The following is a 14,148-nucleotide window of genomic DNA, read 5'->3' as shown; positions in this document are numbered from 1 at the left end:
CATCCTGGGAGAGCTGAGCCTTTCACCGACCATTGCCAGGTGAAGGTCGAGGGTCCGTGTCAGGTGAGGCACTGGGCATCAGTGACCTCCACACTAGGGAGGTGGATGACCTCCAAGGGAGCCAGCACTCCGACTGGAGACAGGGAGTGCGAGAATGCTAATCTGACTGATTTCTGCTCCTTTCTGGTCTTTTTGTTCTTGAGTGTGACTGCCTGTGTCGTGGGTTTTTGTCTTTCATCCTTTAATGCAGACAGCTGAATAGGCACGGATCTTTGACATGCCCTGTGGCATTTTCTTCTACATGGGTTTTTTTTTTTTTTAAAACTTCCCCCTTTTTATTCTCCAATACTGTTTTTGGCTCATGGTTTTCTATTTTATTGCCTTTTGTGGGGGTTGGGGTCTGGGGGTGGCAGGGTGTTGGGAAAGACTCTCCTGTAATCCATACTAGCCTCAAACCCTATGTAGCTGAAGAAGCTAACCTTGAACTCATATCTCCACTTCCCGAGTGCTGAGACTACAGCTGGGTAGGACCATTCCTGCATAGGCTGGCTCTGTGCTGTTTCTTACCCCTTTCTACCCTTTTATTTAGAAATGGCCTCAGAAGGTGAGGAACAAATCCCTGTGCATGAGGAATTTTTTCTCTGTGGTGGAGTTGAAACCCAGATCATAAAATGTGGGCCCTGGACTAACCTCTTTGATAAAGGAGGTGTCAGCAAGCCAAAACACCTTATCTTCGTCATTCCCGGTAAGTCCAAGTCACAGATTCTCGAAACCTCTGGTTTCAGAGTTACTATGGGTAAACTGTGGAGAATCAGACAAATAAAATTACCACCAGTAATACTCACAGTTACTACTTTAGGTGTGTGTTTTTAGTTTTCTTTACAGTTATATTTTTTACATTAGTTATTATGTAGAGAGACCTTGTCTTACAGAGTTGATACTGCATGCACAGTTTTGTAATTTGCCTTGTAAATGTTTTTCTTTTATATTTACAGCTTTATTGAAGTTAAAGCTTTAACTTCTTTCCACCTTTCTAAAGATGTGGAGTTTTTCTTCTCTGATTTTCCTCTGGGTTGTCTGTGACTGCTCTGTCACGGTCAGAGATGTCTGGTTGGTCGCAAGCACTAAGTTTTGGACTTGTGTTCTGCCTGTCACCGTGGCAAGACCCTCTCGAGCTGTAGTTTACTGTATTTTCCATATTTATGTGGTTGTACAGATATTTTCATCCTTGTGAAACTGATCAAGCTGTCTTTTGCCTTAAGATTATACAGACAGCTCTGCCCTTCTGCATGCTTTGTTTTGTTGATAATCTTTTGAGTTGGAAGCCCCGTCCGTGTTCTCTCCCCTCACCCTGGATGCTTCCTTAAGTGGTTCTCGCCATTCATTGCAGCTGGGTCTGTCTATGTACTAGCTCTGTGTAGTCCATGGTCACAGAGTGCCTTCGCACCTAGGACTCGTCCTTGCTCACTGTTTTCTTATCCAGGGTACATTTTTCTCTCTCTTCATTTGCCTTCATAGTATTTTATTTTGTTATCTTATTGAGAGAGGAAAGAAACCTCACTGAACTGATCTTTAAAATTAGCTTCGTTCTAACAGATCCTCAGAAACACTTGACATCGGTATGCTCCTGGCTTTAGTTCACATTTCCTTTTATTCTTGTCCGGGGAGGGGGGTGCTGGGGGGCTGGGGGTGGTCCTTGCTGCAGATGTGGAGATCTCGGAAGACAACTTGGAAGAGTCCTTCTCTCCTTCCACCACGGGACTCAAACTCAGGTTGTCAGCCTTGGTGGCCAGCAGGTCTGCCCACTGAGCCATCTCAGGGACCCCACACTGGTCTTTTTCAATGCAGTAGTTTTATTGGTTCTTTGAGAATTTTATACAATGCGTTTCGATCATACTCTCCTCCCCCGACTCCTCCCAGATCTCTCTCACCTTCCCATCCCCTCCTGACCTCATTCCCCCCCTTAATATCTAAGTCCAGTATGTGCTGACCAACGTGTGCTAGTTCACTGGTCTACATTTCTAAATCAACACTTACACTTCTGTTCTTTGTTCTGATTCTTAGCTGTTATCTAGTCTCTTCCAGGTGGAGAGTACACTTTATAGTCACATACCTCTCCTTCCTGCTTTTCTGTTTTTAATCTGATCAGTGTTTAGTGCTTTTACAGTTCTGTGATTAAAATAGTACTGCATGATAATCTTATTGTCTCTGGTACTGTATTTAGGCTGTATTTTCTTTCCTCCTTGCTTGCCTTCACTGAGCTAATGTCTGTCTCTCCTCCTTAGTTTTCTATGCTCCAGTCATCCCTTTATCCTAACCTTTTTCTAGAAGTGAGAAGTTCTAAGGCCTTGTTTCCCAGATGGTTCCTTTTGCTCTTGGGGCTGTGGCCTTAGTGTGTTGTCCTTGTCACCTGGTCTGTGATGACCGTGCTCCAGGCTCCTGCCCGGATGTCCTCCTTCAGATTCTTGTTACTCTGAGACAGTTTAGATCCCTTTCCTAGTTCTCACACTGCACTCTTGAAATTCTCTTACTGCTGGTGAAGTGCTTCTGGTTATTTCCTGAGAAGCACAGAAGAGTGATCTTGTAAATAATGAAGCCTGTCCAAGAGCTGTGTGAGGCTGGGGGTGTGGCATGGTGGGCTAAGTGTACGCAAGGCCCTCGGTTTGGTCCCACCATTGAAAACGTAAGGATAAAAAGACACTGTCTTGGACTTCCAGGTGAGAATAATTTATCCTTGAAATTCAGAGACAGTAATCCTTTCTCCCCCACCCCCACCGCCAGGGTTTGGAGTTGCTTGTGAGAAATTCTGGTGTCACTTTGCTCTCTTAATATTTTGTATGTGAAGTTTCCCCTACCATTCATGTTTTTGAGACTCTGTTTTTTGTTCTAAGAATTTAGAATTTTACAATGGAGCACTTTGGTGTGGCTGGCATTTTCTACACTGGTGTGGGGTTTTAGTGGGCCTTTCAAGCCAGAGACTCTTATGCCTAAGATCTTGTACCTGACTGTCAAGCAGTTGGCAGGCTGAGGCGAGAGGAGTACTTTGAGTTTTGAGGACAGTACTCAATTTGTGGTAAGTACCAGGCCAGGATGTGCTAGAGTGTGAGAAACCCTGTTTTAAAGGGGAAGGAGAGGATAAATACATAGACAGGGAGACATTAATGGAAAGAGATTAGTGTCACTAGGTGTAAAGACTGTTTATAGAGTGTAGGGATTCCGACTCAGTGTTTCCTGTTTAGTGTGTTTAAAACTGTACCTATATTACTAAATACACTCCTGACAAACTGTAAGTTTCATTTTTGCTCTAAGATGAATATGTGACTCATCTAGCTTATAAACATGATAAGTAAAACCAGTTTTTAAGTGTTAAATGAATCCTGTCACCCTGCAAACATCTCTACCTAGTCATAATGTACTTTTTTAAACATCTTAACGGATCCAACTTGCTAGCCTTTAGATTCAAATTTTTCATGTGTGTTCATTGGAATACTGACTTGTAGTTCTGTTTTTCTAGAAGTTGCATCTGGTTTTGGTATGAGGGTAATATATACCTCACAGAACGAGTTGATAACTATTTCTTCCTTGCATGTTATCTTGAAGAATACCTATAAACCTGATAGTATTTTTGCCTTTCAAATATTTGGCAGCATTTAACAGTGAAGCCATGTAGGTCTGGATTTGTTCATGAGATCTTTAATCTTTAAGCTTGACCTTCTTTAGTTTATAGTGGGACCATTGAGATTCTTGAATAAGCTTTGGCGCCTTGTATTTTTATAGGAAGTTGCCTATTTCGCGTATATTACTAAAATCATAATGTTTTCTAATTATTCTTTTAATATAAAAAATAATTGAAACCTAATCATGCCTTAACTGTTAACCCACCACCTGTGTTTCTTAGACTAAAGGGCAAGTTTCTCACTGTAGTCCTGAAGGTGCTGACGAGGTTATTTCTCCCCTCAACCCTGTGGTGGTCGGGTTTCCGTATCCATGTGTTCCTTGGCAAAGATGATATTGCATGTAACAGGAAGAGCCCAGGGCTGGGGGACTTGTATCGCTTTAATAACTAAGCTCTTTATTTCTTCACTGCCTCTGCCTTACCTTCTGGGCCTCAGAAAAGTCACTTCCAAAGAGCTTGGGTTTGTTGTTTGTTTTTTAACTAATGCCTGTCACAACATCCAGTTTGTTTTGTTTGTTCCCAGTGTGGGAACTCTGGTGAATCAGCTCACCCACTTGGTTATATGTGTGTGTTCCCTCATACTGTATACACCCAGGGAACTCCTCGTATGCCTATGTATGGCACAGTAACTTCCAAACAGCAAGTTCCCAGCCCAAGTGTAATGGTTAAAATAATATACAATGGAAGCTCTACAGCTGGAATAGAGAAACTGAGCATACTGTAGTTTGCATTTTACTCGAATGATAATAAAATAGTATACTAAAGTAAGAAGAATTGATTAGGATCCTATAATCATTAAGAGGATGAGTTTGAACTTACACTGAGACAGACAGAAAAGGCCTTTCTAGAGTGTTCCATTATCTTGTACTCAAAGTGTTTTTGTATAGCCTGTCATTGGAACTCTGTACCTAAATCATTGTTTGTCATGATTGTAACAGCTACCATTTTCTAATGGTTACTTAGTATTGCTGTGATAAAACACCATGGCCAAAACCAAATTGGGGAGGAAAGGGTTTTTTTCATCTTATAGATTTATCCTCCATCATTCAGGGAAATTAGGGTAGGAACTCAAGACAGGAACTGATAAAGGGGCTGTGGAGGAGAGCTGCTCACTCTCTTGCCTCCCTTTCCTTGATCAGCATGCTCTCTTATAGCACCCAGAGTCAGCAGCCCAGGGTGCCACCACCCACCACGTCACTCCCACGTCACTCCCATGTCAATCATCAATCAAGAACATGCAGCACAGGCCTGCCCACGGGCCAGCAGTCTGGTGGGAGCATTTTCTCAGTTGCAGTTCCCTCTTCCCAAATGACTAGACCTTGTCTCAAAAGTTTCGCAGCCTGTGTGTTCTCACTGCTACATCAAATGAAGACCGAGTGAGCCAAAGCGTATGAAGCACTGACTTCAGGTCCGATCTTACTGTGCTCAGAGGGTTAGCAAGTGATACTTCTAGCACATGTTGATTACGTGGCATAAAAATGTGATTTGGGCATAGAACAGGCTCCTGGGAGGCTACACTTAGTAACGTCTCTGTAAAGTAATATGTAAGCTAGGCAGTGGTGGTGCACACCTTCAGTCCCAGCACTGGGGAAGCAGAGGCCAACAGAGCTCTGTGAGTTCGAGGTCAGCCTGATCTACAGAGTGAGTTCCGGGACAGCTAGGGTTACACAGAAACCCAGTCTTGAAAAACTAAAAATAACAGCAGCAATGATAATGAAGATAATAATAATAATAATGTAATGTGTAAATTAGATATAATTTTAATCAGAATCCCAAAGAGATTTTTTTAAGTAGAACTAAAGTTTGAGACCAGCCTAGAAAGTTTTAAATAAAGAGAAAAGATTTGCTCTACCAATTGCTAAAATATGAGCATGCAGATCTGTGTGTGTGTGTGTGTGTGTGTGTGTGTGTAAATAAAGATGTATAAGATGGAATGTTTTAGCAAAGGACAGAATGACTAAATAAATTGAGTTATGTGATTCCAAAACCACAAGTTCCTGCAGAAGTTTAGTGTTGGATCAGAAGAGGTCCCAGGTGAGCGGGGATCTGCGACAGTTAGCGGCTTCTGAGCCCGGCTCTCAGGTGGGGAGATGTTAAGTGTGTTTGCTACTTTATACTCAGCAGCGACCCCTTTCTGAAGGTCTACATTTATACAGATGGGGCAGACCCTGGCAGACAGCATGGGCGCCCACCTTCTGTTGATTGTCCCCTTCTCGCTTCCCTCATCTGCAGCTGCACAGTGGCCAGCAAGCTGACCAAGCACGTCGCTGACCTGGAGAGCGTTTTCACGTTACTTGGCAAAGTTGCCAGTTAGCACCACCGTAAGATATTCAGAACACTTTCAGTCAGAATACTCCAGGAGCATGATATCAGTAGGGATGATGAAACCATTACAGAGTGCCGTGATTCAGGAGGCTGTGCAAGTGAATAGTTAACACCGGCATAGCTATTACCGTGTTTCAAGTAATGTTAAAATGTGCCGTAATCTATAAATTCACTGAGGATCATGTTCATTTGTACATTATCCCGTTTCTTGGATGAGAAGTCAAAGCATAGACAGAATAAGAAACTTCCAGCGCTTACAGTTCTGAGGGAAAGCCAGGCTGTGGCCCAGGCCGCCTGCATTCTTAGCCACTCTTCTGTGCTGCCTATCCAAGAAACTACAAAATATGAGTATTGAATGTAGATGCCAATTATGACTCAAATACCATTGTCACAGATGTGTTCAGCCAAAGTAGAGAAAACCTGACAGACTGAGGAAGTCAGGAATCATCGATGGCAAGGACTACAGACACTGAGCATGTGTACAGATGATGACTGCAGGCTACACCACACACACACACACACACTTCACTGTCTTTCACCTTGCCGGTGTAGCATATTCATTATTGTTTCTCTGTACCTAACCCATGTCAAAAATACATTCTATATACATACAGTAAATCACATGTAGTATTTACTTCAGTCAGTGATCATACACACACATACGCACTACAAATACTTGAGGTAAATGACAAGATAACACTGAGTAACCCCCATTAATTTTCCTAAAATTGTAATGTTGATTTGACTGGCGTGGGTTGGTTAATTGGTTTTGTTATTGTTTCCTTTTAGTTTAACTTTGGTACAGCTTAACAACTGAGATGATCTTGAAATGCCATAAAGACAGTACTAGAGGTTTGGGCTTTATCCAGGTGACAGGTGGGAAGCCACATAGGGTGACTTAAAAAGGATATTTCTGTGCTTTGATTTGTGGCTTGGAGATCTTTCTTGCAATACCTAAGTGTAAATGTGAATGCTACTAGATTTGTAGAGAATGGTGTGAGAAAACTCTGAGCCCCCTTTTGCGGCCTGTACCTCACCTCGCACAGGTCTGTTGCTCTTTCAAATCCAGAGTCTTTTCTTTTCCTAGGTAACCCAGGCCACTCCCCCTTCTACTTGCCGTTCGCAAAGGCCTTGTACTCCCAGATGAAGAGCCGCTTCCCAGTGTGGATAATCTCTCATGCTGGGTTTTCTGTGACTCCCAAAAGCAAGAAGATTCTTACAGCACCCCAGGGTATGTCCTTGTTAACACGTTAAGATTGATAGTCAACAGGTACTCGTGGTTCTAGAAAACCTGTTAGCATTCACAGTTCACAAGTGAAAGCCTCTGCTGTGTCTTGATCCCCCAGGGCCACACTTGTATAAGTTTGAGAAGGGAGAGCTGGGCTTCTGTGTGGTGATGTGCTAGATGGTGGTTTGTTAGGGAAAGGATGTTACTATAGAGTTACAAGTATTTGCATTTTACCAGGAAGAATTCTCAGATGTCAGCTTTCCTAAAGTGTTTAAGTGAGAGAATACATAATTTACTGTGGGGCTTTTCCCCTTGGTTGTTTGAGGGAGGTAAGGACTGTATTGCTCGCTTCACCCCTGGTTCTTACAGGCCACCTTTTATGATTTAAAGATACAGTAGCATTTTACCTTTGTATTCTTTATGATTTTATATTCCTGATTCCCTTAGACATCAATATACAGATTTCAACACACAGACCTGTACTTTACCAAATGATCTTGGATGATATTCAAGGCTAGTTTTGATTAATCTATTTTTAACTGTACTCTGGCCACTCAGCATCATATCAGATGAAATTATTTTCTATTTTAAAATGATTGTGGTTATGATTATGTATGTGAACTCTTCTGAATACTCACTGAACATTAGTGCATTCAGGTAGATAAATAACACCAATTTATCTTGTTCATAACTTTACAGTCTATAAATGATCTCTTAGTTCCATTGAATAATGTATGATTTTATTCATTTTTTAAAGTAAATACTGTATTTTTCAAATTAAAATGATATGTACCTATTAGGTAAAATTTATACAATACAAAAGCTAAATAAAATGTTTAAAACTGCTGCTTTATAATTTAAAATTGGAAAGGAATATTATAAATTATAATGCTGTGATTTAATTATGATCAAAAATTGTTTACTTCGAAACAAGTCAACACCTGCACGTTAGCACCAAGAGGAGAGATCCTCTGGTTCTTCAGTGCTGAGTGCAGAAGCCCAGGTGCCTCCACAAGCTGAATTAAGCCTGTGAGAACTGGCCCATGGTAGGCTTCTCTTCCGTGGATGTTTTGTTTGCCCTTTGTAAAAATGTAATGATGAAATGTGTATCTTAGACCTGACTAACATACCTACTTTTTTCATAAAGGTACTGCTGACCATTTATTTACTGCTGGTTACTGTTCAGAATCGTTAGCTGGCAGACATTATGCACAAGGAAAGAATCTAATGCAAAATTCTTCCAAAATAAGTAGTAGACTTCCAGTTTCATCTCTGACCTGTAGGGCTTGGAATCTACCACTTCTGGTCTCACAACCACATGTCAGGCACCCAAGAAAGCAGGGCCAGGGCGTGCACAACCTGGAGCGGTGGCACTGCTGTGAAAGAACAGCTCTCTTGGAAGAACTGAGGCAAGTCTTAGCACAGAGATGCAGTGTAGATGGTTTGAGAGTTCCGTGGAAATTCTCAGGGGCTTCCAGGGCTCCGTGAGTATTCCCTCCAGGAACTCCCACTTCAGTTCTTTGTCAGTGCTAGGACTTTGGTTTTGGTTTTGTTGCTTGTTTTTGAGTTTGGGGTTTTTTTTGTTATTATTATTGTGTGTGGTGTTTTGCCTGCATGTATGTATGTACACCATGAACATGCATGGCGCCTAAGGAGTCAGATTAGAGCTAGAGAGTGGTTGTGAGCCACTGTACCAGTACTGGAAACTGAACCCAGGTCCTCTACAAGAACAACAAGTGCTCTTAACTTCTGAGCCATCTCTCCAGCTTTGCTTGTTTATGTTTTAAGACAGGACCTCACTAAGTAGCTCAAGATGTCTTACAACTTGCAACCCTTTTGCCTCTCCCTCTCTAGTGGTAGGATTTTAGGAATATGCCAATGTTCAATTACAGTTTAGATTTTAAATGTCCCCAAAATGTTCTTCCACTGAGGAAGTGATCTCCAGTGAGCCGTTTTCAAACATACATTAGGACCTTTGATAGGTGTATGCCAGGAGGGCTCTGACCTCACGAACAAAATACTCCACTTCGGGATCGATAATGTGGTGGAAACTTGAGAAGTGGTAAACCTCTTTTGGAGTAAGTAGTTTAGTTCATTGGGGTCATGACCTTGGAGGATATTTTTTTCCCTTGTCCTCTTCCTTTCCCTTTTTTCTTCTTAGTCCCCAGAAAACCAGCAAGCAGCTTTGCTCTACCACTGGTTGCTGAAATGGTCTGTGTCCCAGTACAATAGGGCCAGACAGCTGTGGGTTGAGACCCCTAAAACCATGAGCCAGTCTCTGTGAGTACTTTGTCGAGGCAGTAAAGCTGACATGGTGATTATCTTAGAATATCTTGCAGTGCCTTCTTGGGGTGGGAACAGGAGGGGGGATCATTTTGCATCACTCCCAACGTTCTCAGTAGCGAAAGCCTGCTCTCCAAGGGTTGAACCCCCACCAGACCGTGTCTAACCTGAGGGCAGGGCCTCCTAGCCTTCTTGCCTCACATAGAGAAGGAAAATGATCTGAAAAGCATTTGTTATGATCACAGCACAGAATCTCAGACCTCCTGAGACTATATCAACTATACAATTGTAGACTACTTCCTCCCCCGTCCCCATACTTTATTCCGTGTTAATAGGCTTTGACTGTAACAAAGGTGTGTACGCTGCAAGTTATTAGCATCTGTTAAGGAGGTCTTCCGGGAAATCAGCAGCAGGAAGAGTGAACAAACAATGGCATGGATGGAATCAAAGCCTCTAATAAGTATTAAATGTAGCTCAGTTCCTGGCCACCTTAACATCAAGCCGCATGCCAAGAATCTACTTCCTTCAGATCCTAGTACTTGTATATCATGCCCAGCTTTAGTCAGAAAAGTTACAAGGCTTTGTAAAAGGCAAGAGACAAACAGTAAGACTGAACAACAAATTGTGAGCCATAACCAAACTCAGATGTGCCTGTTGCCAACTTTAAGCTTATCAGATAGAACATTTCAAATAACTACGACAATTAATATGCTGAGAGACGCTAATGAAAACTGTAACATGCCACGAAAGAAGGTAATCCAAGTTGACAGTGGGATACTTTTTTAAAGAAAGAATAAAAAGAAAGTAGAAGAAGATACTGCAACAAAGATGAGAAGTGACTTTCATGGGCTTGCCACAGGCCCAGTGCAGCTAAGGAAAGGGCCTGTGAAGTTGAAAATAGGTCAGTAGAAACCTCCCAAACAGAAATGCAACTAGGGAAAAAAGTGTTCTTAAAGAACAAGATATCCAAGAACTATGGGCAGTTTCAAAGATGTGACATCTGCAAAATTACAATACCAGAAGAGAGAGGGGATAGAGAGGGTGGAGGGGATAGAGAGGGTGGAGGGGAGTGGACAGAATGGAGGGAGTGGAGAGGATGGAGGGAAAGGACACAATGGACAGAATGGAGAGGATGGACAGAGTGGAGCCAAAGTATTGGAAGCACTTAACTCACATAATAAAACTCAGTAAGCCTGAAGAACAGAGAGCAGGATAAATACTCCGAATCCTTGCCTGTGTGTCACATATTAAAATTACAGGAAACCAATAGAACCCTTGAAAGACAGTAAAGAAATTTCCAAGAACCCTCTTGTCACGTGCAAAGAGGAGAATAAAGTAAAATACTTAGTTTTGAAAGAAAAATATCGTCAACTCAGAATTTTGAGACTAATAAAATTATCCTTGGAAAGGAAAAGAAAGTATTGACTTTCTAGATAAAAGCGGGGGAGACCATTTGCTTTAGTTCCTCCTTACAAGAAAAGGGAAGTGGAGATAGAAACTCAAATCTGCACATGGTATGCACTCACTGATAAGTGGATGGATATTAGCCCAGAAGCTCGGAATACCTAAGATACAATTCACAGACCACATGAAGCTCAAGAAGAAGGAAGACCAAAGTATGGATCCTGGTCCTTCTAAGAAGGGGGAACAAAATACCCACAGGAGGAGATATAGAGACAAAGTGTGGAGAAGAGACAGAAGGAAAGACTGCCCCACCTGCAGATCCATCCCATATACAGTTACAAAACCCAGACGCTAGTATGGGTGCCAATAAGTGCTTGCTGACAGGATCCTGATATAGCTGTCTCCTGAGAGGCTCTGCCAGTGTCTGACAAATATAGAGGGAGATGCTCTCAGCCAACCATTGAACAGAGCACAGGGTCCCAGATGGAGGAGCTAGAGAAAGGACCCAAGGAGCTGAAGGGGTTTGCAGTACCATAGGAGGAGCAACAGTATCAACCAAACAGTACCCCCAGGGCTCCCAGGGACTAAACCAAAGAGTACACATGGAGGGACCCATGGCTCCAGCCGCATACGTAGCAGAGGATGGCTTTGTTGGGCATCGAAGGGAGGAGAGGCCCTTGGTCCTGAGAAGACTCAATGCCCCAGTATAGGGGAATGCCAGGACAGGGAAGCTGGAGTGGATGGGTTGGTGAGCAGGGGGAGGGGGATGGGCTAGGGGGTTTTCAGAGGAGAAACGAGGAAAGGGGATTACATTTGAATATAAAGATAATAATTATAATAATAAAATAAACTCAATTCTGTAACAAGAAAGGAAAAGCATAAGTTAGAAAGATGGCTGATTAGTTAAAACCTGCTGCTCTTTAGAGACCAGAGCTCAGTTCCCAGTACCCATATCCATTGGGCCATAACCACCTGGCTGTCCGCATCTAGAGGATCCGACACCTTTTCTGACCTCTGTGGGTGGAGACACACACACACACTAATAAAAATATAAGAAAAGAAAAGTTAAGTTTTTAAAGTTCCTTACTCTAACTAACTAGCTGCTTGATTAGTAAGTGATGATGATGTATGGGTAAGTGGGATGAGTGTTGCCAGCAGCATAAAGGATGAAGGAGAACAATTAAGATCATATTTTTTAACAAAACTAAAGGTAAAGTGATACATTGTTACTTACATTGGGCTTAGATTAAGTACTGCAAATTCTAGAGCAACCGATAATAGTAATAACAATAAATTTTTTAAATTAAAGAAATATTATGACCGTGACATGACAAAAAGAGAGAAAATGGGATGATTAAATACGCTCAATTAAGACCAAAAATAAGTAGAAGAGAGAAAGGGGGGAGGGAAGGCATCAAAGTAAAACACACTTAGTGGAGATGAAAGGGAGGCTCCGCAGTTAAGAGGACTTTTCTTGCAGAGGGCCCATGTTGGGCAGCTCACAATCACCTGTACCTTCAGCTCCAAGGAATCCAGGACATTTTTATGGTCTCCCCAGGCACTGGCCCTCACATGGGCATACCTACACATAGACAGTCATAGATACACATAATTAAAAATTAAATAAAAAATTAAAGATTTAAAAGTGTGTATGATCATTTACCTAATTGTATTAGTAATCAGATGAATATGAATACTTTAAAAGATAGTCTCTCAGAGTAGATAAAAATAAGATCCAACTATCTGCTGTCTACAAGAAACTCTTTAAATATAAGAAACTAGTGGCTCCTTAGTGAAAACTAATTATTATCCATTCCCTTTGCTCAAAGTTCTGAGTCATGAGCAGCCATCATGTCTTATTCCTTCGTCCTTATCATGGAGAAAAAGACATATATAGTATAGAGAGAATTCTTAGTTATAGCAACAACAGCAGTCACAGTAACCATCCAAAGCTGTACTAAAATCAGAAGCAAATAAACACTCTGAGTAGCAACTCTGAAACTGGAAACAGATGGGAAGGATTAGCCAAGATCAGGGTTCTCAAACTCTGACATGCACTAAAGTTCTTTATTAACATAAATGGCCACCCCCTGAGTCAATGATTCAGTAGATGTGGGACACAACCTCAGAGTCTGTATTTCTAACAACTTCCCAGAAGCCTTCGTGCTGCTGATCCTAGGACCACATCTTCCATACCTTGGCCGTTGATTTTCCCCTACTAAGTAAGCACTGGTGCACAAAACCAGTGAAACGTGTCTGCTGTGAGTCCAAATTTCTAGGAAATGTATTTAATTCGTGTTTTAAACTGATGCCTGCTTATGTATAACTTTACTTGAGTGCTTATTGTTTCAACTGCTTTTGTACTTACTAATGAGTTAATGATTTAGCAATCACACCGAACTCTTTGCTACCTAATGAGAACAGTGCCATCTAGAGGCATTAGCCCAGAGGGCCAGCAGATACTGAGTAGGCTGGTAAAAGGGCAGTTTATCACCACTGAGGACTAATTGATCCCAACTAGGCCATGGTATGCAGGGCTGTAGGAGAATTAAATAGAACTAGAGAGGCCTGACTCCACCTTCTGAGATGACTCTTTTTCCATCTCTACCCTGAGGATCCCAAAAGTTCTACGAGGCCAAGTGTAGCCATGGCCTTACCAACCTACATGACCGAGTAGAGGTACCGTAGAGGTCACACTTATGACGTGTGCCCTAGCAGATGGGTTAGCACAGCAGGACAGTTGCTTCATTTCCCATCTGAGGTGATGGCCCTGCGTGCAGGTGCCCCGACATGCAAGGCATAGCCTGAAAACTGCCTAATGACTGAAAGAAAGCTGTGGCAGCACATCAAAGGTTGGCGGATGCTTTGCTTCATATTAGCACGTGTTAAGATTATGAACAGTTGGAAATAATATTCTGGTTGTAGCATATTGACAGAACTATAAAGTGGATATAACGACCGAGCAGATGTTCTCTGAGACCACAAAGGGATGATTCAAGAAAAACTGAGACGAAATGTTAACAAATTGGGAGTTTAAAATGTTTTTTGGCTTTGACTTACCAGAACAGCTTACTCAGTGGCAAATTTATTATCAACTACTTCAAGTCTTTTGTTCAAAACATATAAAACACAAGCTCAGAATTGCACTGGTTTAGCTTCAGCAGATGAAAACATTACCTTAAAATTTTATATAGTCTTTCATAAATGATGAATTTGGCTCTTGCAGTTGTAA

The 14,148-nt window shown here is 41.9% G+C and overlaps 1 protein-coding gene across 5 annotated transcripts in view; it reads left to right on the top strand.

The window, feature by feature from the left end:
- Positions 1 to 14,148, top strand: part of Ldah (lipid droplet associated hydrolase) — a 75,716-nt gene that overhangs the window by 11,239 nt on the left and 50,329 nt on the right. For 4 of the 5 annotated variants that reach the window (XM_052186143.1, XM_052186146.1, XM_052186144.1 and 1 more), the window contains 2 exons: positions 590 to 745; positions 7,089 to 7,232. In XM_052186143.1, the coding sequence (XP_052042103.1) occupies positions 592 to 745; positions 7,089 to 7,232 (298 nt within the window). In that variant the 5' untranslated portion in view covers positions 590 to 591. The remainder of the gene's footprint in view (positions 1 to 589; positions 746 to 7,088; positions 7,233 to 14,148) is intronic. The other variant, XM_052186147.1, reaches the window with a different exon arrangement.

Source organism: Apodemus sylvaticus, chromosome 6, assembly GCF_947179515.1.
Source record: "Apodemus sylvaticus chromosome 6, mApoSyl1.1, whole genome shotgun sequence".
Lineage (NCBI taxonomy): Eukaryota > Metazoa > Chordata > Mammalia > Rodentia > Muridae > Apodemus > Apodemus sylvaticus.
The sequence above is the reverse complement of the archived record's forward strand: the minus strand, read 5'-3'. Positions and strand labels throughout refer to the sequence as shown.